This window comes from Mercenaria mercenaria, chromosome 1 (genome assembly GCF_021730395.1).
Source record: "Mercenaria mercenaria strain notata chromosome 1, MADL_Memer_1, whole genome shotgun sequence".
NCBI classification, from domain to species: Eukaryota; Metazoa; Mollusca; class Bivalvia; order Venerida; family Veneridae; genus Mercenaria; species Mercenaria mercenaria.
Window position 1 is genome coordinate 47,228,611 of NC_069361.1, and position 22,152 is coordinate 47,250,762.

General features: G+C 35.3%; 1 protein-coding gene across 1 annotated transcript; it reads right to left on the reverse strand.

Moving 5' to 3' along the window:
• Window positions 1–282: 282 nt before the first annotated feature.
• LOC123539649 (cytochrome P450 4A10-like) lies at window positions 283–18,735 on the reverse strand. Its single transcript, XM_053546614.1, has 12 exons — window positions 18,393–18,735; window positions 14,198–14,342; window positions 12,412–12,456; window positions 11,731–11,858; window positions 10,720–10,835; window positions 9,742–9,855; window positions 9,207–9,342; window positions 3,620–3,810; window positions 3,305–3,438; window positions 2,587–2,651; window positions 2,128–2,204; window positions 283–1,654 (listed from the first exon to the last, which is right to left on the reverse strand). The coding sequence occupies exons 1-12, from the start codon at window positions 18,555–18,557 to the stop codon at window positions 1,489–1,491; spliced, it is 1,482 nt and encodes a 493-aa protein (XP_053402589.1). The 5' UTR covers window positions 18,558–18,735; the 3' UTR covers window positions 283–1,488.
• Window positions 18,736–22,152: the final 3,417 nt, after the last annotated feature.

Consider the following 22,152-nt stretch of genomic DNA (forward strand, 5'->3'; position numbering starts at 1 on the left):
GGATCCATGCTGTTTGCTAACGGTTTCTCTAATTGCAATAGGCTTTGAAAGCGAACAGTATGGATCCTGGCCAGACTGCGCGGATGCGCAGGCTGGTCTGGATCCATGCTGGTCGCAAATGCACTATGTTGGTTTTCTTATGGTGCGGCTCATTTTATTTGTTCTTGCGTCTAATCTGCTAACAGAAAAAAAATGAAGTTACATTCTATTTGTCCTTTCGATGGCTGACATTAGATGTGTTTCACTAAAAATTTTGAACACAAACAGGATGGAGACAATCTCACACTGTTGTTACATTTTATTTGTCCGTATAGATCTCTTATACTAGAAATGAACTATTGACAGTTTTTGTTTGCCCCTAGAAATAAATTAAACAGTCAACAGTTATTGTTATATATAATATTTTATTTGTCACTGAGATAGTCAAATTATGTCTGTTCTACAGAGATTTAATGAACAGTAAACTGTAAACGGTTAAAAAATGAAGTAAAATTGTATAAATGTCAATATGAAAACCTTACAATTGGTGTAGCCAAAGAACTTTATCTAACATAATCAGATAATTTGCGAAATATTTAGTTTTTTCCCGCATATGTATTGCCTTAGTAAGTAAACATGACTGGAATTCAAAATTCTGATTTCTGTATTTTGTACAGGCACGAAAACATGTTTCGACAGGATAAGTCCGCGCAGACAGGGCATGACTTGTACGTTCAAAAACGTCTTATATTAGATTTAGCGACCAGTTAGTCTGGATTACCTGCCCCTTAACTACTACACAGTGGTATTATTAGTAAACGCCGGGAACCAGGCTATGAGACTAGTCTGAAAGAACATATTTTCTTTGGTTCGTGTCGAATAAGTCTGGTTCCCAGCGTACACAGGCTTTGTGTATAGGAGCAGATAATCCAAGCTACATTTCGCATATGAAATTGTTTCTTCTTCTGTTGGGTTTGACTTTACACCGACACAATTATATATCATTTGGCTACTTTCTAGCTTTTTCATGGTGGATGAAGACCAAAGGTGCCCCTCCGTGCATTATTTCAGGCGGGTGGAGCCATCGGCCTTCCGTAAGACAGCTTGATGGGTTCTTCATATGAAAGAATCCTACACCTAAGCGTGGTTTTGAGCCCACATCGGTAAGGGACAAGTGATTCGAAGTCAGCGACCTGAACCACTCGGACCGGTATGAAATTATATGCTGGAGTTTTGAGACTGGTAACCAGATCTTCGTTTTATAACCTTACGCCCGGTATTTCCATGGACACGAACAAGAATATTTTAACTGGAAACCAACAACACATCAGTATAGGATCACCAATTTTTGGGACATAGTTTTGTGTTGTTTGTACCCATTCATTACGGAATTAAGGCTGGTTTTAAAACAAATGTGAATAATATCTTTTTCAGTTCATATTTTGCATGAGAATATCGTATTTTCTTTACTACATAGATGTTGAGGAAGAAAATGCTGCAGAAATAATCCTAGATAGGTTTTATTTTGAGATATAGTCCGTTTTTACTCCTCAGTATCAGTAGACATTCGGGCTCAGCTTCTCTTTCGGGGTCAAGGTCAAGTTGGAAATGACGTAATAATTCGCAGATAACGACCTTCACCTGGGTAAGAGCAAAATGTTGACCTATACAATTTCTGAAATGAAAAATAAACATTTTAAGGTTTTTTTTTTTCGGAACAAAACAAAACTGTTTCATGTGCATAATAGAATAAGATACGATGTAACAATATTAGCACAATTTTTGGGCCTATTCATTTATTATAAGTTGAATGGTTTACTGTAAAAAAATGCGACAGACCGCTAATTTCTGAAACGATATCCTGAATACGGGTCAAGTATAAACTTTAGAACTTTTCCACTTCTAGCATCCTTCGACATTCAATGAATATCGCGGAAAGGAGCCAAAGGTAAGGAAAGGGCATCATTTCGTACTAGTCAGAAATCCTTGCAATGACATAAAAATAAGTTATTTCTCTGGAACTATACCTACGCAGTATAGTGTGTTCGCTTCCATACAAGAAACCGGAAGTGCTAATAACGTAAAACATGTGCCGTTTGCAGACAAAGTGTTTGAAACATTGAATCCTTCGCATTAAAATATACGCACCTTGGTCCTATGGAGAAGGGAAGATGAAACATGGAAGATATTTTACTTCCGGCTGTAAAACGCTCAGGGTCAAACTCCTGCAAAGTCAAGGTCACAGAAACGCTTCATTTGCAAGTTACTGCTAATATGTACTTACAGTATAATTACTTCTCAGTTTGTAACAATTGTATTGATGTCCACTGGTATGGTGGAGATAAAACCTTATATTTTTTTTTTAAATTTTAGTAGTTAAAATAATTCTAATTGTTTATTTTTGTCTACACAGCCCAATAATCATACAGATCTACAATTTATCATATAAAACACTTCGTAATTTCATGAAGTTTGGCTAAAATAAACTACGACAAGATATACAGTACAAATAAATAAAAGTTAGACAAATAAAAACACCGATGCCTGCAGATTCATTTTTTTAAAAAATCATCTAACAAAACTATGAGTAAAGAGTAGCCTACTTACGTTTGGGTTATCCCACACCTCTGGGTCCCTTTGAACTGCAAACAGTGAGACAGTAACTCTCATATCTGAAATGAAATTGTGTTTCATGCTTAAGAATACATCCACGTACATGTATATGTGTTGCTAGATACATACTATTACTTGAATAGTTGGAATGCAGATTTGAAAAATAAAAATTAAAATATTAAAACTGTCCACATCCCAGATATACTGCAAAACCCAAGTGGACTACATTTTGGCATTTGTTACGAGTTGTTTTAGGATTAAGATGGGAGTTATTCTGCAGACTAGTTAGGTACCATTTCTGAGGCAACCGTTAGTAAATATCGGTATATGTCGTAGGTAGTTAACCTTTTGACAGAAGTACTTGGTATACAATTTAGTTATCATTTGGTACGTGTCATAAGTATATAACCTTAGGTAAAAAGACTGAATTTTGGCAAAAAAAGTTTATTACATTTTAGGTGTAAAACCAAAATATACTTCCTTTATGCCCAAGTTATAACTAAATTACATTTAGCGTTTTACATATCGTTCCACGTATCGTTAAAGTTGTTTGGTAGGACACAGCCTTGTACAATACATTTAGGTACGATTCTCAAATGAATAACACAAGTTGCCTTTAGTAACGACTAGCCCTTATACAAGTCATAGGTAAAATACATTACGGTCGATTCTCAAATAAATTACACATCGTCGAAGTCAGTGTGTTAGTTACCTTTTGGTATGATGCGACCATCCGGTAGTGCGAGATCTCGTTCTAGACACCGAGATATGTTTGGTACCGCTGGATACAATCTCATACTTTCCTGAATGCAAGCAAACATATACTCCAGTTTTGTCAAATCATCCCTACAATGTATAATAGTTTATTTTTACAATCGTGATATACGCAATAAGCCTGAATATATACATACTAATATAACATTGTATAGTAAAACATTCACATACCATCTACATACATTAAAACTTTTGCTATATCATTGTAACTATTGCATTTAGTACCTATATTTATATAAGTTTCATATTTTACCATGTAACTTTTTTGGTTTTGCCGACAATGTTGAGAATCTCAGATCTACACCTCTCTTGACAGTCCTTGTGTCTAGCCAGATTGTACAGGCACCAGGATATAGTGCTGGCGGTGGAGTCATGACCCTCGAACATAAATGTGTCAACCTCGTCACGGATTTCCTGATCAGTCATGCCTTGACCGTCGCTGTCCTATTTTTTGAACATACGTGAACCAATTTAAATTTATTTTCGGCTGTTTTTTAAAAAATGAAAAGGACGACACCTTTTTTTCCAATAAAAATAATCATGACATTGTTGGATATTTTTGTCCTCTACATGTCGCCATTAGCTTTTCGCAAAATTGATTTAAAGCGAATAATGAAATAGTACATGTCTCCCGACACCTATATAGTTAAACGGAGGGGTGATTATATGTAATATCAGGCCATAGAACAAAAAAAATGTGCTAGCCTAGTTGTGTGCCTCATCGTTCGACCTTGACCTTTAATCGAAGTTACGTGTGTAATATTACAAGTTTCTAAATTATTAAATTCTGTCACTAAATGAACATGTTTTCGAACCTATCTTAATTGATAAACGCACATCATGATTTTGAATTCAATGGAAACAAAAGAGTAGTTCAATAACATTTGGCTCAATGGTTCATTCCTTTAAGACTAAAGGATAAAACAATATTTGGAATTTTAGTGGAATAAACAGTAGTAAATTTCATGCACCCGTGCTAAAACTCTTTTTTTTATTATTATTTTTATGACATGGCATCAAGATTGGTAATGTTCAGTGTAAAAACCCGAAAAAGGAAGTAAAATTAAGAAAAACGTGTATCCCAAATTCAAATATTGGAGAAAATATTTTATTGATAATCATACTATTAAATGCTCGATACAGGCATGTGCAAAAGGACCCATTCCTTACTTTGTACTGATTTCAAAACAAATTAAAAAAAAAAAAAACTTTTTATATGACTACATGCCTGCCCAATCCAATGTTAAGTAATGCACATAGGATCGGAATTATATATGCATACAGGTAACATAATAATAAAAACAGCAACTGATTGCATTTGATTTTCCGAAATTTCGCGGGTATATTATTTTGAAACGGAATTGTATCGAGTTTGTTAGTATCTTGCCATGACTAAAGCATATCCCGTCTGTGTTTCTGTGAAAAACCGAAAGAGGAAGTGAATTTAGGAAATACAACTTTCATTTCAAATATTAGAGAAATTAGTTGTGCAATTTCTTTTTTATTCTTTGAAAGCATAATACTCGTCCACATGGACATCACTGAAAAAAAGAGCAAGCTATATCACATAAAATTCAGGTATGCCTGGTTATTTTCATAACTTTTGTAAGGCATATATTACAATGTATATCTAATTAATTAAAGTTACATTTATTTTTAATGTAAACTGAACAACTGACTAATTTCAGAAATTGGAAGAACTGATTTCGTGAAATTAAACAAGCCGAAAAAGAATGCAAATTAATTTAATTCATTGTACTTTGTTTCTGAGAGGTACGCAATTACAGAAAATGGACTGGCAAATTTATATTTTCTTAGAGACATGGCAATTTTGGATACCACGTGACTGATGTAGAAAGCAGCTTCATATAAGAATACGGTTTCTTTCTTTTGCAAAATAGGTTGTAGATTTTTTTTAAAAAATCCACAGAAATATATCGAATCGAAAGTAGCCGTGTTTAAAAGATACTAAATCGAAAGTAGCCGGGTTTAAAAGATACTAAATCGAAAGAAGCAAAGTAGCTCGAAAGTAGCTTTGTCTAAACTGAAAGTAATCGATCTATTATTTCAGTTAGTACACTCGGAGGAAAATCACTAGTTTCAGGTAACAATTTTGCTTATAATTGCCGTTTTTATATTTGCCAGATTTACTAAAATACAAAGCGTCAAAGACAGGAAGATGGACGCTTTTCTCGTCACAAAGAGTCTGTATGAAATTCTCGGTACTTTCCTCAAACACTTCGCCTAAATGTTTTTCACGGACCAAATGTGTGGATAACGTACACAGCGGACTTTTGGCGAAGTCCAAATCGTAACGTGTAACTTTTTAAAATCACCATCAAGGTGCCGTTAGACTTCTAATATCATTCCATTTTATACGATTTAACTTTATTCAAAGCGCATGGCACCCAGTGTCTTGTATTACGGCAAGCCTGGTTTAAACGGCAGTCTTCTATAACCGCATATCCAATCGGTCCAAAAGGATGTCGGATAAAGAAAGTTTTACTGTACTGAGAAGCACTGTAAGGAAGGTTTTAACTTGATCAAGATATAAAACGGGGATGTTCGTGAATTGCAGCTTAATTATTCAAGTATATATCGCTACAAAGGTCTTCAGGATGACAGTAGGATATTTTTGAATTGTTAAGATGTCTTAAATAATGTCAATTTTATGGCCAAAAATATGTTTCCCTAGTTTTCCTGTGAAAAATTATGGCCAATAAAAAGAATGAAAACAATTCAAGATTAATTTTACAAACTACCATCCTTGGAATTCTTTATAAGGATGTATATAATGAATTGTAACGTCTTATATTAAACGAGAAACCGAGGAAAACTTTAATACGGAAAACGTGGATCAAATAGCTAAACCCTCATTTATAGAATTGTTACTTCAAGGCAACTTTAAAGTTTGCTATAAATTAACTCAAAGTAAAATTATTTGTTTCAGAATGTTTCGTGTCCCTGACTTTTACCACAATGTTTCGCTCGGACTGTCTAAAGTGCTGTATGATATTGGAGTAAATGAGGAAATGGTACTCAAGAGAAGAAGAATGAAATTACTACACGAGACTATGGAAACCACCATGTCCAGATTACTAGATAAACCTGAAACTCGGTATGTGTTAGGCAGTCATTCGGAGGGGACAACAACACGAGGAATTAACTCAGATCTCGACGTCCTTGTTTGTTTTGATGACATCACTGTATTTCAGGACATGAATGAATGGACACCAGGTGTAATTAATCTTCTAATGATACAAAATGATTCAACGCCACCTGGTTATTGCCTTCTACAGCAACTCAGACCTGATGTTCCACTTCCTCAGCTTGTAGAACTCGACAATGACTGGGTTAGAGATACACATGGAAGGATATTGCTCAAGAACACAATAATTGATTCAGCAGAAATTGAAGGTGCAAAACGGCATGGACCCTCATGGGCTAAACCAGGAATATCAGGCACACTTGATAAAGACATGGTTTCTGCCTTGTGTTGTACCGCATGGCCAAAAGTAGCTAGAAAATGGTTAGTGTACCATGAATCAGAAGCATGGCCGACAGCAGAAATGAAAAGATATGCAAGAAATAGCAAATGTTTTGTTGTGGGTGGCACCAGTAAAATTAGTGAGGTCGAGGACTTTGAATGGAGGATATCTACCTCTTTAGCAGAGAGATGTTTGATGTTTAATCTTAATATAACTCAAATAAGGTGTTATATTTTAATGAAAATGATTATTAAAACATATCTAACATACCACGGTGAAAATTATATCTCGAGTTACATGTGTAAAACTGTTTTATTGCACAGCATTAAAATGCAGAATCCAAACATATGGAAAGAATACAACATTTTAAGTTGTCTAACTTATTGTTTATTAACATTGCATAGATGTATATCAGCAAGGAATTGTCCGCATTTCATCATTAAAGAAAACAACTTGATGGCAGGAAAATTTTCACTCGAAATCAAGAACTATTTTCTTGATTTAGTGATGAAAGTGGTACAGTGTAACATACCCGCCCTCCTTTCAATCAAGATTGATAACCTTGGAGAAAAACTACGGTTGGAACTCAGTATGATTCCCAATAGGAATTGCTTAACATCAGTTACAGAAAATTTGCTAACTGCAGCATCATTTATGAGGGACACTGCTCTAACACTTACATCTGTACACATTTTAACATTATCTATCAAAAAGAATGAAACTTTAGAAGTACAAATGCAGTTTCTAGTAAAGATTTTGCAAGGTTTAGCAAGGTTTTACACGGATGGCAAGCTATTAGAAAGGGCAGCTTTCAGACTTCTTACACCTCTGTTCTGTACATCCTTTGGTTCTTTGATAGCATCATATAACATTGAAGTTAGCAACAGTGTTTCCAGTCAAGCCGTTGCCTGGTTTTCAGCAGGGCTAAATTCAGATGTATCCTCAAGCCGGCTAAAACTTGCAACTTTATTCTACTGTACAGGAGATATGGAAAGAACTCTTTGTTGTCTTAGGGACACAGTAAAACGTTATAAAATGGAACTTGTTGAGCCTATATGTTTCTGTAATGTTTATGGCAAACCGGTCATAAAGACAACTTTCGCTGAAGTTTCAAGACGACACAATGAAGAAGCGTTAAGATATATAGTAGCTTTCTGCGTGAGATTTTCACCCTGTGAAACACTGTGCACCCCACATGAATGTAGATATGAAATGTTCAGAAGCACAACAGAGGAACTACGAAACAGAAGTGAAGATGATGACTGGATGGACTGTGCCATGATAGATTCCCTCCCTTATCTCTATTTTTTACAATATAAGACATTCAGTAATCTACAGAAGAATGACGAAAAACAGCAGGCACTGTGTAACTTAGATGGGTAATACTTACAGAAGACAACCTTAGCCACAGAGAAACAGCATTGAATATACTAGGACAGTGTATGGAACAGGAGAACCGATATGAACAGGCAATGGAATGTTACTTGATATCACTGAGACTTAGGGCAAGTAATAACGCTGCAAGACTACATATTTGTAGGCTCCTGGCTAATGCACTTGCAATACTTGCAATGTGACATTGTATGTATTTTTACAAAGTGATAAATTCGTACACAAGTTAAACTCAAATGCTGACGTGTTCGGTTTTCAGATATGGCATTAAGAATCAGTGGAAGTTCTCAGGCTGTAAGATGAAAATTAATTTTAAAAAAAGCATGTCTGCCTGTATGCAAAAAGAACTGCATGTTAAATTTAATAACGTGAGTGTCGAAAAAGAAATAAAACAAAACATAAATGTATTTGAAATGAAAAGAAATACATTTTATCTATGTCTTTTGTAGTAAGTCAGTAAATTTGCATGCAGTCACACAGTACTGATACTAAGTCCGCGTTTACAACTGTCATTTATTGTTTCATCTAAAACCTAGTATTAAAATATTAAAAAGTCAGTCGACAATGTTCAGATAAGTCTTCTTATTGACTTTTGTTCTTGTTTTCAGACCCAAATTTAACGTTATGGTACAAAATCGATTTAATCTTTACCCTGCTCAATTTCTAACATCATGGACTGGTCCATTATTTCATTCTGCCAGTACCACTTCTTATTCAAATAGTGTTCACTGAAAATTTACTGACTGAATAGCGAACAGTGCAGACCGAGATCAGCCTGTACGTCCGTGCAAACTGATCTTGGTCTGCACTTGTCGCAAAGGCATAATCACTTGCCGATAGCATGCTAAAGATTAATGCAACAGGACTATGACAATAATAAATGTACCATTATTGTGAATTGAAACTCCTATGCCTAATATCTCGGGGATCCATAACATTGTGTCGAAATGAGAGATTTACCTTTGCAGTTAGTAGAATATCTAAGAAGTCAACGTTTCTGCTACCCTCTGCTTCGTTCTTCAGCAAACGCTTCCTCTTCTTGATTATTTTCTCGGAATGTTCATGAATGGCACCACATGCTTGTTTAAATTTCTTTCTGAAATATGTATCATACGAAATTCTATGTGACAATGCCAGTAATGGGAATTTCATGTTTCTCATGCTAGAAATATGTTTTTTGGTTTTTACTTTCGAATGCCTAATTTTCATAAAAAGAACCTGAACGGAAGCATAAATCTAAAATATTTCATAGATGTTTATTTCTTTCTACATTTTAAACAGCAATCAATACTGTACAGACTCATTCACAAAACGTACAAAAATGGCACCCAAATAAGCAAGTTAATATCAAGCTATCGCTGCCAAAATATCAAAGAATTGCGTGTCAACTTTGCCACATCTCATTTTTATTCGAACTATGACTGCTACACTAGAGGCAGCTATTTTAACATTTAAATACCACGCATGGCACTAAACTCGATGTCAATATGCTTACCCATTCTCTGTGAAATTATAATAGATGAAATCATAGTGATGGATAGGGTTGACGATGCGCTTAACTATGAGTTCAGATACATCGTACACTCCTTGAATATATGGATGCCTAGTTCTGAAAGGCAAAGTATAGTACTCTATGTTCATTTACGAAATGAATTACAATTTCCGAAACATAAAATATTTATGTAATCCTTGAAGCACGAAGGCCTTATTCTGAAATGCCGAGTACTGGGCGGCATACAATGTGTACATCCATTTACTAGACAAGGCCTTATTCTCAAATGCTGAATACAAGGCGGCATGTGTACATCTATCCGCTAGACAAGGCCTTATTCTCAAATGCCGGGTACAGGGCGGCATGTGTACATCCATTCGCTAGATAAGGCCTTATTCTCAAATGCCGAGTACAGGGCGGCATGTGTACATCCATTCGCTAGATAAGGCCTTATTCTCAAATGCCGAGTACAGGGCAGCATGTGTACATTCTTTTGCTAGATGAATCGCCTATGTTGAAATGTCAAGTGATCACATCATAATTAATAGTCTTTGGATATATGATATCTTGTTCTTAAATGTAAAGTCCAGTGCAGCATTTACGTATTTACTATGCGAATGAACATGTTTGAAAAATGATCTGTATTTGTAGATTAACCTTTAGCCTGCTGGCGGCAAGTGATTCTGCCTTTACGACCAGTGCAGACCAAGATCAGCCTGTACATCCGTGCAGGCTGATCATGGTCTGCACTGGTCGCTATTCAGTCAGTACATTTTCAGTGAACATCTCCTCGAATGATAAATGGAATTGCCCATACTGAAAGATGGACCAGTCCATTTAGAAATTTAGCAGGCTAAGGATTAAACAACAGAAATTGATAAGGAGTTGTTATGACTCCCTTGTCTACAAGATAGTAGACAGCATATGCAATAATAGATACTAATTTAAATAATATACTATAATACTAGTATTCATGCTTACTTTTCATTTTGACAGTTGCTATGGTAACCAAACAGACACTGCATCATACTGTCTAAAGTAAGCAGACTGATGTGGTGAAACACTTCCTCTGAACCAGTAGACTTCCGCCATTTATCCTGCGGAAATGGGAAATGGGAAACTTGAAAATACAATTATGATAAAAATTTCAGTTATCTATCCTAGCTCCTTTTATAGGACCCTATATTACGCCAGCCCCCCCCCCCCCCCCCCCCCCCTAAAAGACAAAATGGTATTTAGTAATGGTCTCCGTCTGCCTGTCAGTACGTGCGTCCGTCTGTCCATAATATGTCTGTCTAGAGCATAACTCCAAAACTTTTAACGCACAATGACACTGAAAGGAAGTGCAGGGTACAAGAACTACAAAATCTACTTTGCTTTAAAGTTTACTTGTCAGGTGCAAAAATGAATTTATTCAAACTGCAGAAGATGAAGGACATTGAGAGAAAGTGCGATGTACTAGAACTATAACTCTACTTTCATTATCTCTCTTATTTTGATTTTGTCCGGAGCATAACTCCTAAACTGTTTAAGGCATTTTGTTGGACAGAGGAAGTGCAGCGCACAAGAAAGATAACTCTGTGTTTCTTACATTTTTAATTATCTTTCTTTAGTAAATGTACAAGAAATTACTTAAACTTCACGACTGACAAGGAATTAAAGAGCGTATAAACCATAAATGTCTCTTAATATAAACCGTCATATACACGCTGATCACAGTAGATTCTCCTTCAACTAATTTGAATATGATTCAATATCGCAAACTAGTTCCTCCACCTTTTCACAATTCGTTTGCTTCGGCGCCGAAATGGTCATGTCTAACACGGCTCTGGTAATATCTAGCTTGACACTCGGCAACACCAATTCATTGAAATTTCCTTTAATTTTAACGTTTAGTACATTTCAACTGTTGCATAAAATATAAGATTTCATAATTTGACATGAAAGCAATTCAGAAATTATTATGTATTTTCTACGGATATTTTTACTTACAACGAGTACTTGGGTGCTTCTGCTGAAAACATCTACGTAATTTTTCAAAATATCGGCATGAAAAGCTGGCGTCATCAGCCGTCTGTTTCGGTCCCATTTTTTACCTTTGCTTAATAACAAGCCATCTCCTACAGAGAAAAATGTAATTTCATATTAATCTTTTCAACTCAAAAGCTCAAGAAAGTCATGACTTTTGACAAATCAAAATCATTTAAACAGTCTTCACAGACAGTCGCCAAGTAATCATTTCTATGAAGTTATTTCAAACAAAACAAGCAGTTTCTGGCGTACACGTAAGGAAAAGGGATCACGTCCCCCATCCCCGCCCCCTGGTGGCAATGTTTTTTATGAATCAGAATTATTGATTAACAGTCTCGAAAGTAGACAGAAGCATTTGAGTGAAATTATTTATAAGTAGGACTAGCAGTGCATGTGATGTTGTTTGACGACGGACGGTTAGCGATCAAAACCGCTCTGTCCGAGCACTGTTGCTCAGGTGTGCTAAAAAAGCATACTCAAATAACCACAGATGAACAATGCAAAATTAGTGTTCATTGAAAACTTTAAATATTTTCTCATCTTCCTTCGAAATGAACAATCTAGAGTGGATTTTTTTACGGAAGCCGAGTAATATATTCTTATTATGATGGTGATAAGTTACTAAAAAATAGATATACAAACCTATCCATGGTCGCATTAATGCATACGAAAATTCATCTTTTGGATCTGAAAAAGGGCAAAAATGAAATTGTTTTTCAACGTAAAAAAATCAAAAACTCGTACACATTTAATCTATTCAAACTTGGTAATTTTAGACAGTAAAGATACATGGAAAATCCCACAGGTACGTTCAAAGCCGCGTGTGTGTCTGGAATTGGAAATGATATTTTGAATGTGCAGCCTAAAATTAAATCTGGGTCTGTCACAAACAAACCTGGGATTACATCAAGTACAGTGCTTTAGGGTATAGCGGATAGCTAACTAATTTTTCCTGCATTCCAATTCAAAGAAATGACAATAATAGTTTTTTTTTTCAATATATCAGACAGAAAACATCTATTCTCAGGCAGCTTTTCATAGAAATTCATGTGGTTTTTCTCTCCACGCCATTGTTTACATATGAGCTGATTTAGGGTGTACAGGATAGTTTTGGTCATTTTTTTACATTATTAGTTTAAAAACCACATCTTAACAAACTTTCCAAGTCTTCTTTAATATAAATCTGAATAATAATGTATTCTCTTTTCAAAAACATTCAGCTTTTTAAATTTCTATCAAATACTTTTCATTCACTGGCGTTTTTTACATATACACTGATTAAGTCTATAGGGGATAGCTTTATTTTACATTTGATGACATATGAAAAATAACACAACAAGCAAATATTTAAAATGTATGTCAGAATGTCTGTTTGCATGCCAGTAAAAGAATGATATGAAAATTTATACAATAATTCAAGTCTAAATATAAAATTTACCAATCTATCCTCTATACCCTAAAATCCACTATACCCTAAAGCACTGTATAACAATTTTCATCCTGGCGATATATGTCATAGTAACTCGTACTTATCCCAATGTAAAGGGAGGTAATTTACCGACTTCTTAAGTTTCAAGCGGGAATGCAGCAGTTATAATAGTGATGACATCTCATGATATTTTTTAAAGTTGTATTTTTTAATTAATGCTGTAAATTCTCATCGTCTAGTGCAGTTTCGGTTATTTGATAAGTCAAATAGTTATTTTAATTGTCAAAAAGTTCTTTTACGTAGAAGGGCAATATCCTTTCAGCCAGACTACATAATGAATTCATGAATCCAAATATCTGTTCGAGTCCAAAAAATATATTTATCATTTCTTATGTTGTATTATAGTTATACTTACATGAAAGTACTGGCTAAAGCTTTTGTATCGAGAATAAAAACAATTATTCAATTTGGAATGTCTGGAATTGTGGGTGTCCGATTTGCAAAGTTTAAATTGATGATTTCTTCCGAATCAATAAAGTAGAAATGAAGATGCTAGTTAGAAAGTCTTCCATCTATTCTATTAACTTTTCAAACACAGCGAAACTTCCTACAAAGGACCTTCTAACAACTTCGTTTTAAGACGAGTTTCCAATTTAGACGGGATGTTTTCAACAAAAGGAACTTATTCTGGACCAAAACGTAGGTTCAATTTAGAGAGGTGTGCGCTTTTCAAAGGTTTCAGTTTAGAGCGGACCTGCTGTGGCCAAATGATTTGTGACGCTAAGTTTATACTAATTCATTTTAGCTCGATTATGATGAAAGCTCCAAGTTTATTTGAACCATTCTCGAGTCCGCTTTCTGGAAAACCCAGTACTGGTATCAAATGAGAAGGCGTGGTCGTGACCCAAGTAGGGATCGAACCCACGACCCCAGGATTCAGCGGCTGACACCTTAACCACTGGACCACTGCTTCCCTGTGACGTTTGGGTGAGAACCTACCAGAGCCAGATAAGACTACTTTGGCTGTTTCTGGATGAACGGATATTAACTGCGCCTCAGCTGGTCCCATCCATGACGGAAATGCTCCAGGATATGTGTGTGCATAATCTGCCATACGCAGCAACCCAGCATAATCACCAGAGATCTATATGGTAATACAAAAAAAGATAAAAGTAATAAAATCGTTTCGAAAGTATGTAAGTGTTCTTCAACTTTTTGATTGGGGAAATTGAATTATCACATGTTTGACGTCGCGGGAGTGTAATAAAGCCATTATTTAAAAATGATAATACACTAGTGTAATAAAGCTTTGACGTCGACGTCATTTATAGTATTGGAGCCGTTGGTGAAATTGACTTGTTTATATAGCAAAAGGAAGTAGAATTTATGTTTCTATAGGAAAAGCTGACATGTGATAAAAAGAATATTACATTTGTGATTTTCCACATTGAATTTATTAAACTCGTTGAATAAAATTGATAAAATGCTCGGTAGAACCTCGCATTTTATTATTTTATTCAACTCGTTTAATAAATTCAATATGAAAAAACACTCATGTAATATCCTCTATATATGTGTTGTTAAGCAAAGATGTGTGCAGCTATAATGGTAGGTTAAGAATGATTAAAGATAAACAAACAATTGAAACAGAATGTCAGACTTTTGAAGCCGGTCTAAAAACAATTATTTGTAACACTGAATACAAAAGAAAAACAAAAGACATGAAGTTCCATTAAAACCATTGTTTTATCGATTTAAAGAAACAAAGTTCTGCAAAATCACACTTTTCTAATTATTATCCGAAGTTTTCTTTCTGTTTTACAAACACCTCAATAGACTTACATGTATGTACTATCTAAGCCATAGTAATAACATATTCTTCTTCTAACGTCTGATTCAATGTGTCCCAAGTTTGGTTTCCGAGTACCATTCAGTCTGATTTTCTTTCTTTTTTTCACAGTGACCTTGACCCTATTGACTTCCTATGTGATATTAACCTTGGCTTAATACATGCTTCCTATAAATGTAAGTTTCATTTGACTTCCTAATTTCAGTTACTAGTATATTATCAGCATCAGTGACATTTAACCCCACTGACCCTAAGTAATTATAACCTTCATCCTAACGTAAGCTACCTGTGTGCCAAGGTTTCATTTCAATAAATCAAAACTAAAGTTGTTTAACTGACACCATTTCGCAACAACTCAGACTAACTTTGGCTACACTGGTCCCATGTTAAATCAAACACTCAGTATTGATATCAGCTTCCTGTAGCCTAAGTTTAATTGACAAATGAGCGGAAACTGCTGTTCTATTTTGAGAAACAGTGACATTTACCCAACTGGCCCATAATGCAATCCAGGGTCTGTCATTATATACGCTACTGAAGGGCTAAGTTTAATTTCAATGTATTGACCCTAAGCCAAAATACTGAGCAGAAACTTTTCTGTTTTTAGTACCAGTGACCTTGACCCATTTGATTTTATATGCAACCCACAACTTGGTAATGATGTCAGCTTCGTATATAGCCTGTTTCATTTGATTTTGGATTATTGAGCTGTCTGTATTTAGAACCAGTGGCCTTGACCTTAACCCCACAATCATCATACAAGCTGATCCTTGGACATAATGTAAACTACCTATGTGCGTAACTTCATTTAGTATTTCGGTGAATCAAAAGTGACTGAACAGTTTTTTCTTCTGCTTTTTTTTGTAGCAACAGTAACCTTGAACTTGACCATAATGACATCATATGCAATCCTATTATTGGTAATGGTACAGGCTGGACGGCAGTTGTTTGAAAATTTAACCGGCTGTTAAACTAACCGATGGTTAAATTTTGATTTAAATTATTAGTCTTGGTGGGAAAATCTTGCATGATGTTTTGCATTTACTGCAAAGACTTTTTAGTGTTTGTTATCCTCAACTCATGCATTTGTTTTTCCGAGTCTTCTAACATGTCGAAATATAACTCTGAAAGTTAATCAACTGTTAGCTTAATTGCCTGTTAAAGTTTCGAACAACTGTGCCCCGGTTAAAATCATCCCCTCAAACTGCTGTATATTAAGAGAACTTTTCACTTTAAATTTTGAGCAGAAATTGTTTCTCTACTTCTAGTAAATTAATGGTGACCTTGACCGTGATGACCATACTGGCCACAATCCTAACCTGCCTCGTCATAAACTTACACAATAAGCTATCAAAAGGCAAAGTTTTACTTCAAAATTTCCATTCGCAAAACCTGGTTAACAAATTTTTAATCTATAGAGCTATGGTCTGTAGTAAATTTTGAAAAACCAGTAGTAGATATGAAAATTAAAGGCCTAGATTCACTACTATATAAGTGCCCCCCCCCCCCCCCCCCCCCCCTCAAATCCAATATACAACTTCCATCTTATCTGCTGCTTATCAGCGATTATGTAACAGTAACTGATTAGAGGGCAATTAGCACAGCAGGGACCCCAACTAGACCATGAAGATGTGTGCAGAGGAGTTGAAAGAAATTACTTTTTCTTCGGTGAATGTGGAATGATAATAATAATTATTATTATTTTGATATTATTTAGATGATAATAACTATTACTTTAGTGTTATAATAATGATAATAATAATAATAAAAATAATCATGATTATTATTGTTATTATTATTATTATTATATTACACATAGGATGATAGAAGATACAGTAATAATATTGAAAATAATAATGATAATAAACACAAATATAGTGAAAACTTCATGAGTTCTTTGTGCTGACAAACAATATTTTTCGAACTCGAAATTGATTTTCTTGTATTCATGTAATCAACATTATTAGAATATACAATTATTGTGTTCCATTTTACTCAAATTTCATTTTCAGTATGTTGCCAAAAGTGACTTTTTTTCATGCTTTGCTTTGTAACTGTGAAATGCACTTTCTGTTTTCAAATCAAGTTAGACAAATGTTATTTAAAGTATTCTGCAAGCTTTAGATGAGTGAAAGTCACATTTTTCTGAAATATCACAATTCTGCAGACACAATTTGAAAAAATATTCTTTAAGGAAGTTTCTCATTATTTCATTATTAGGAAAATAAGTTTCTGATTATTTTATTATTGTGTTTGATCAACAAATATTTTTCTTTACATAGAAATCCAAAAAAAAGTATAACTTAACTTTTTATCAATTATTCATTAATTTAAAATAAATTACATTGTTTCCCCTTCTCACTAATTGATACACTTGTAAGGTAGACTGACTCTCCAATAAACAATGACCCCTGTTTATTGGAACCATACTGTGATGGTTATTAGCCCCCAACTGTGCTGATGAAGACAGAAATCCCTTGGCACACTCCCAAAATCTAGGCCTTTAACAATATACAGATAACCGTTATATTTGCGATTAGGCACTAAATAAGATTACAAGTTAATTCTATGGGAAATGACCAGTGGTCATCCACGATAGTGGCATATTTCCTCTACTGTTTAGGCCATCAAGTCATTAAGAGCATTGTGTCATACATATTCACAAACATAGGTTAAATACCTACACCTAACTGAATATGAGAATGGGCCATGAGACAATCTACATGGAAAGGGCTCGGGAGTAGAAAGACACATTTGAATAAGGAAGGGGAAATAGGGTTATTATGCAAATATTAGAAATACAAAAGCTGTCAGTGGACAGCACGCTTGACTATTCTCAGTGCTCGATAGAATAATATAAGCAATGAGTAAAACTTTAACATTACAATAAGCATATTCTAAGTCGAAAAGGGGCCATAATTCAGTCAAAATGCTTGATAGAGTTGCCTCCTCCTTTATACAGACTGGGGTCATGATGGTAAACAAGTACGCAAAATATGAAAGCAATATCTCAATGGACTTTGAAAATATTTGGGGTGGTACGCAAACTTTAACAGTTGTGTGATGCTCACGCTCACGCTAATGCTCATGCCGACGCGGGGTGAGTAGGATAGCTCGCCTATTCTTCGAGTAGTCGAGCTAACAAAATGTAAATAAGATATCAAATCTTAATTTTAGTAATTTTCCACCTGTTCTGGGTGGAGTATGCTACACTCCAAGTCTAATGGCCTATAAATGTGAATTACTATAAAACCATAAATATTTACTTTTTTCCAGATTACACTAAGATTATACTTATATTTGACCGATTGTATTATGATATAAAGACTTGATAAATGAACCTACCTGATGAGTGTTGCCACTAAAAAATTCGGCTTTAGGTCCAGGAAAATCCTTAAATGCAGCTTGCAATCTCCATCTCTTCAAAAATACTTCAATAATTTTCTTCAGCAGAAAATACAGTAACACTAGAGGTATATAGTTCCATACCAGAGATGCCACAAAACTCATGTTTCACTGTACACGTTCTTATATTCTAATAAACACTACCCTGTCCAAAAGGTGTGCAGTAAGAGGACACATCCTTCATGATGATAAGATTTAACATAACACTGGTCAATAAAATTACGATAAAGTAAATAATAGTCTGATAAAGTATCATTACGATCTAGCCATCTGTAAATAAAGTAAATGGACACGGTCATTTCGTGCGTTTAAATAGTTACATCATACAGACTCTTCAAAAAATCAAACACCTCTGTAGTCATTTTCAATGGCTCATTATCTAACGTTATGTACAAGAAATACTGTGTTCACCATCAACATTTTTAAATCTTTTTTATCATTACTGGTCAATTTAAACTGATATCCTGAGATAATTTACATTGGTACAAATGTTATGAAAACAGTAAGGTGTGAAAGTTCAAAATTAAGGATTTGATCAAAGCTGGGTCATGTTGTAATAAACTAGTATTTCATTTTCAGACATTGGTTCAAAATTAGGAATTTAAAGATATCTTCTGTATAAACACAATTAAAACGGCAGAACTGTAATGAAAAATCTGGATAGTTAAAGAGAAACTACGTCTAATAAACTTTGTTGGTGAAACATCAACAGATTTATTTCTTGTGATCATTGAATACATGCATGTTATTGAAAAACAAGAGTGAAATATATCTGGTACTTTCAGTGAAAGGTACTTGCTACAGAACTACAAAGTGGGTAAATTTTGTTTAAACCATTGAAAAGGTGTGAAATAAAAAAGACAAGGCAGTCTGAAAGACAGCTAAATCCCCCGCCACTGCTATGGATAGTGAAAGGGTAAAACCTTTGATTTTAGCTGTGACCTTGACCTTGAACTGACTCATGAATTCTGCACAACGTCTTGATGAGGTGATCATTTGACCAAAGTTTCATGAAAATCCTTCAAAGGGTTTAGGAGATACAGACCTGAAACCTTTGACCTTCAGTTGTGACCTTGACCTTGAGTTGACATGGCTGACTCATGAGTTCTTGATGAGGTGATCATTTGACCTAAGTTTGATGAAAATCCTTCAAGGGGTTAAGGAGATACAGAGTGGACACGAAATGGAAGGCTCAAACCTTCGACCCTTAGTTGTGACCTTGACCTTGAGCTGGCATGGTTGACTCATAATTTCTGCAGATCGTTCTGATGAGGTAATCATTTGACCCAAGTTTTATAAAATTCCTTCAAAGGGTTTAGGAGATATAGAGCGGACACGAAATGGAAGGCTCAAACCTTTGACCTTCAGTTGTGACCTTGACCTTGAGCCGACATGGCTGACTCATAAGTTCTGCACATCGCCTTGATGAGGTGATCGTTTGACCCAAGTCTGATGAAAATCCTTCAAGGGGTTTAGGAGATATAGAGCGGACACAAAATGGAAGGTTCAAACCTTTGACCCTAAGTTGTGACCTTGACCTTGAGCCGGCATGACTGACTCATGGGTTCTGCACATCGTCTTGATGAGGTGATCATTTGACCAAGGTTTTATAAAATTCCTTCAAGGGGTTTAGGAGATATAGAGCGGACACAAAATGGAAGGCTCAAACCTTTGACCTTGAGTTGTGACCTTGACCTTGAACCGACAAGGCTGACTCATGAGTTCTGCACATCGTCTTGATGAGGTGATCATTTGACCCAAGTTTCATGAAAATCCTTCAAGGGGTTTAGGAGACATGGACCGGACACGATTTTGTTACGGACGGAAAGACGGACGGACGGAAGGACGGAAGCAGACCATTCCTATAATCCCTCCGCCACGGCGGGGGATTAAAAACTTGTCCCGTTTTCAGGTCCTCATTACCCCAAGTTACTTGAAAGATACAAGTATGTATACTGTACCCAATCAATGTTTAAAATTTAGACTTGTTAAATTGATTTTTTTCCTTTCACTCCTACGTTATTTAATTAGCACAGGTGGCAATGAAATGTTGCCCAATTCCAGACTTTTAAGTTGTCTTCTTAGGCCTAATTAGAGCTATCAATAAAGGTGATTAATACCCAATATGCTGCTTTGATACAGGGACTGTTAAATATTATGATCATGACCTTTGACCTTCAAGTAGGACTTTGACCCTAATGGCCTGGATTGTGCATGTTGTCTTGATGAGCTCAACAACTGATGATAGTTTTAAAAATCCTCCAAGCTGGTCAGAAGATATCAAGTGGTCATGTATTTAGATATTTGATTTTTGACATCTCAGTGTGACCTTGACCTTGAACTAAATGACCCAGGATGTATGCTTTGCATGTCGTCATGATGAGGTAAAGTTTATGAAAATCTCTCAAGAGGTAATATGATACGGAGCAGACATGCAATTAAACTATTTGCCCTTGACCTTCTGCCTATAGACCTGGGTTGTAGGTTTATAAATGAGCCCAAGTTTAGGAAAGTCTTTACAGCAGTTTAGATGATATGGAGCAGACGCAAATTTAACAATTTGACCTCTGGTGTCCAAGTGTGATCTTGACCCTGAAGTAAGTGACCTGGGTTGCACTCTGCATGTCGTCTTGATGAGGTAAAGAATTGCATTAGTTTTAAGAAATCTTTCACCCTGTTTTGAAGATATTGAGTGGGCACCAAGTTAACAAATTTGACCTTTGACCTAAAAGTGTGAGCTTGACCTTGAACCTTGCGACTTGGTTTTGTGTTTTGCATGTTGTCATGGTGAAGAGTCGATGTCAGTTTGATGAAAATATTATAAGCAGTTTAGACAAAATGCAATGGACACAACGTTAAGCTATGAGGGCTGTCCTATTAAATCAGAGACATTGGGAATAACATGGAAAATAACTGGCAATCCAGGAGATTTTCAAGCCATTTAACATGACATTTTGGAATACACTCAGAAAATAAAAATAAGATGTATTTCAGAAATATGATTCAACAAGAAGTGGAGCATGTAACAGCGACTGGTGCACTATATAACATCATAACCCTCACACACAGCGTACTGTTCATCCTTTCCCAAAATACTTTCCCATATGCTCAGTATACTTTCAATGGCCCGAGAACCCATTGCAAAAAACATCCAACATTTATAAATCAATGGTATATTTAAAGTTTACAAATTCAGCATCCTGTAATTTCAGATACTTCTTGCATTTGACTGTTGTCGTGTTTACAACGTCTTATATCTGTCACACATTTTTATCATCGCAGATTTTCAGTCCCTTTGGAGCACAGTTTCCGTCAAAAATCTGCCATGCCACTTACAAACTAGTATCTGCGAAACATTCTGATATCTTTCAACATGTCACAACGTCTTCAAGAGTATTCGGAGTTGTTCCACACCCTACACAGAATCTGATGACTTCCTGGTCCTACATGGCGTACACAACGAGCTTGATCACTCATATGCTCAACACAAACAGTGTTTAACAAATAATTATGTCAATCATTTGAAATTTGGCAGAGTAAGATGATAATATACGCTAAAGTATACATGTATATGAACCTGTTGCGAAAAGTTGACAGTATGCATTGTTATAACAGTTTGAAGACAGATCACAAATTCTACATTGTTGCAACTTATGGGTTGTTTTGCCCTCACATGTCGGACTTCAATAAAAATTCAGAA